Source organism: Sinocyclocheilus anshuiensis, unplaced genomic scaffold (genome assembly GCF_001515605.1).
Source record: "Sinocyclocheilus anshuiensis isolate Anshui unplaced genomic scaffold, SAMN03320099.WGS_v1.1 scaffold1053, whole genome shotgun sequence".
NCBI lineage: Eukaryota > Metazoa > Chordata > Actinopteri > Cypriniformes > Cyprinidae > Sinocyclocheilus > Sinocyclocheilus anshuiensis.
Window position 1 is genome coordinate 1,011,870 of NW_015555711.1, and position 3,639 is coordinate 1,015,508.

At 34.9% G+C, this 3,639-nt stretch overlaps 1 protein-coding gene across 1 annotated transcript in view; it reads right to left on the reverse strand.

Annotated features, from left to right (window-relative positions):
- LOC107671936 (sarcolemmal membrane-associated protein-like) overlaps positions 1-3,639 on the reverse strand; it is a 12,024-nt gene that overhangs the window by 4,850 nt on the left and 3,535 nt on the right. Inside the window, exons 4-6 of the mRNA XM_016464949.1 lie at positions 3,410-3,484; positions 3,010-3,315; positions 1,656-1,855 (exon numbers count right to left, since the gene is read on the reverse strand). Coding sequence (XP_016320435.1) covers positions 1,656-1,855; positions 3,010-3,315; positions 3,410-3,484 — 581 coding nt within the window. The remainder of the gene's footprint in view (positions 1-1,655; positions 1,856-3,009; positions 3,316-3,409; positions 3,485-3,639) is intronic.

Sequence of the window (3,639 nt, forward strand, 5' to 3'; positions counted from 1 at the left end):
CACAGTTAAGCTTTGCTACCTTGACAATGCAGCCTGTTCATTATCATAATAAAATACAGTCAGTCAAACATATGGAAAAAACACACTGCTCAGTTCAAATATGTAGTAAAGTCTGTGGCGTTAAGCGTTATCACCGTACCGCCGTGATGTTATGCAAAACATTTTGTTTTACGTGGATATTGGAACACCAGTGAAGTAGGCTACATAATAAATAATATTTTGGCATTCAAATATATCGCGAATACGGAAACATTTGATTTTGTGTCAAATGAGAGACCCAACGTTGGTTTCAGTTTCGTTTTAGCCTAAATGAATTCGTTTTGGCTTGTCGTTTATATTGCTATAGCTTCTTATATTTTTAATTCTCATTCTTTTTTAAATACTGTTAATTGAAATGATTTGTCGTGGAGTGAGGGGAACTAAAATAGCCTAGCTATGTTTACAGTGTTTATTAAAATGTTTGTAAACATTTTGCGTCCGCATTAGGCCTATTTCTGAAAGAAATAATAAAATGCGACTTATACTCGACTTGCATTTTTTTCTTCTAAAAAACGTTTATTTTTTATTTTTTTACGTTTATATATATATATATATATACGCGTAGCGTATTTTAACCATGCAGCAAACCTTTTTAAATATTTTGATAAATTACTGAAAAAAAATGAATAAATGACTTTTTAAACCGTTTAACTGATTGTATTATTCGGTCAAAATTTCATACGGTCGGTTTACGGTTAACCGGTTAAAATGAACATCCCTAGGTTCAACCTTAATTTTATGAAGCTATGAGAATACCTTTTGTGCGCAAAGAAAACAAAAATTACGACTTTACTCGATTTCTTCTCTTCTGCGCCAGTCTTCGACGCGCGTTAACGACGCGATTGAATGTGGTAGTTGCATTGTTGTCTATGCAGGGTCAGAAAGCTCTCAAATTTCATCAAAAATATCTTAATTTGTGTTCCGAAGATGAACGAAGATCTTACCGGTTTGGAATGACATGAGGGTGAACAATTAATGACAGAATTTTCATTTTTGAGTCAACTATCCCTTTAAAATAGAAAAAACTATATTGTCAACCCAGCCATAGTGAAGTGTCATTTTTTCCATGTTTAAATACTTTCTCCTATCCCATTTTAATATCTGACGATAAGCCTATACAAATAATTCACCCAAAAATGAATATTCTGACATTCCTCACTCATCCTCAACCTGTATGTTATTTTTCTCCATGCAACAAAAAAAAATGATTTTTTTTTTTAATGTTAAAAAAACAACAACAACAACAACAACAAAAAAAAACACATCAAAGCACCAAAGTCATGGGGTTAAAGACATTAAACATGCCGCTATTTTCGTAGTGTCACACAAAAACCTGAGGGTGAGTAAATAAAGACAGAATTATAATTTTTGGGTGAACTATCCCTTTAATTTCCTAAGAAGTTTAAATGTGGCTCTACAAAAATTGGTGTCTTTGAACATGTCTAACATGGCAACACTGACTCAACTAATAGCATGTGTTTAGGGTGGGAATCTGTATGAACAGTCCATTTTAAGGCAGTCAGCAATTATATTTGGTGCTTTTAGTGGCATGAACAAGACACACTTCACCTTCAAAGTAACTGTATATGAATGAACTGTATATGCGGTCATAGAACAGACCTGTCCAGCTCTTTCTCCAGCTGCTGCTGTTTTTTCTGTAGCTGTTCTTTCTCTGAGTGCAGGGTGCTGCTCTCACTCTGTAGGCTGATCTTTTCTTTCTGCTGTTTATCAGCCAGCTGCTCTCTCTCTGACCTCAGAGACGCACACTCCCTCCTCAGGCTCTCACAGTCCTTCTGCAGCCGCTCCAGCTCGCTCGCTGCATCTCACACACACACACACACACACACACACACACACACACACACAAATAAATAACACACACACACACACACACACACAATTAAATACATACACAAAGACATGCACACAAACGCACAGATATAGCACATGTGTACACACACACACACAGACACAGACTCACAACGCTACTCTGTTACATAACGGTGGAAGTGATGTGAGAAATGTGAGTCATCTTCTGAATATCTGTCGGATTGCTGCAAACACTGCTGTGACTGTTGTTGGATGAACCTAGGGCTTGATTGTAACCTCCACAAACACATTATATCATTCATCAGGTTTCTGAGAAGGGAAGACAAATTCCCCAAAGAGATTATGAACGTGCAGAAGACATAAAACAGCCTTAATTGAATTGGGAAAAAATACAGAATTTTTGTCCGATGAGGTTATAGTCATTTAATTATTTATTTTTATTAATTTGTTCCATTCAAATCTTAATCTTGAAATTGCATTTATTTTTAAAGGGAACAGGTTACATTTTTGTATCCTGATTAAATGAATACTTTCAACATTGTACAATAATGTTTGCATTATTATTATTATTATTATTATTATTATTATTATTAGATGCTCAGAAAATTGTGATGTGTTAATGCCAAGTTGATGATGATTATATTTAGTATTTTTTTTATTAGAGGTATTTTTTTTTATTTGTAATGTATAGTTGTTGTTGTTGTTGTTATTATTATCATCATTATTATAAGAGGCTCAGAAAATTTGGCCATGCAAATTTGATAAATCATATTATATATATAGTTATTATTATTACTACTACTACTGCTAATAATAATACATACTATGATGATGATGATGATGATGATTGTTATTAAGTGCATTAAGTGATGATATGATGAAGATGATTATTGTTATTAAGTGCATGAAGTGTATTAAGATTATTATTAATTCATATTATCATTATCAAATTCAATATTCTTATTAATGTGAAATATAAATATAGATGAATTTGCATTTAGGTATACACAATACATGGATGAGAAATGTTGAGGTCCTTACATGACTTTTAATATTTAAAGAAAGCAGTTTTAAGATGTAGGCTTAAAATGCTATAGGCCAATCATCTGCAATGATAGAGGTCTGTGGGGTTGTGGGTACCTTGCTGCTTGGCAGCTCTGTCTCTCTGCTGGTTCTGCTGCTGGTGACTGGCCTGTACACTGTTGAGCTCATGCTCATACTTGTTTGCAGCCAACTGCCATTTCTCCAGCTCAGAAGTTAGCGTTGCTAGGTTCCCTTTCAGTGCGCTGACCTCATGCTCTCGCTCGGCTGCAGTTTTCTCCATAGTGCGGCGCAACACCTGCACTTCCTCCTGAGCTGTGTGCGCTTCCTGTCGCAAGCTGAAGATTGAGCTGTCCTTCTGATCCCTGAGATTCTCCATATCTTCCTGCAGCTTCTGGAGCTGAGCTGAATGCACATGTAGACGCAAAGACCAATTGGTATAATACATTGTTTAGTAAATATAACTTTACTGAAGACATACACACGCTCCTTGACTTACTCTGTAAGACCTTTATCTGTTTTGCTGACTCCTCCGCCTGCTGCTTATTGGCTCTTTTCTCCTCCTCCAATAGACCTGTAATATACAGCACAGGTCATTAGGGGGACCTGTTGAGCATGACTGCCATTCTAAATAAATTTCAAACGTTCACAAGCTTATATAAATATGCATATAATAACTAAAATAAAAATAAAAATAATAATAATAATAAAAAAAAAAAAAAAAAAAAA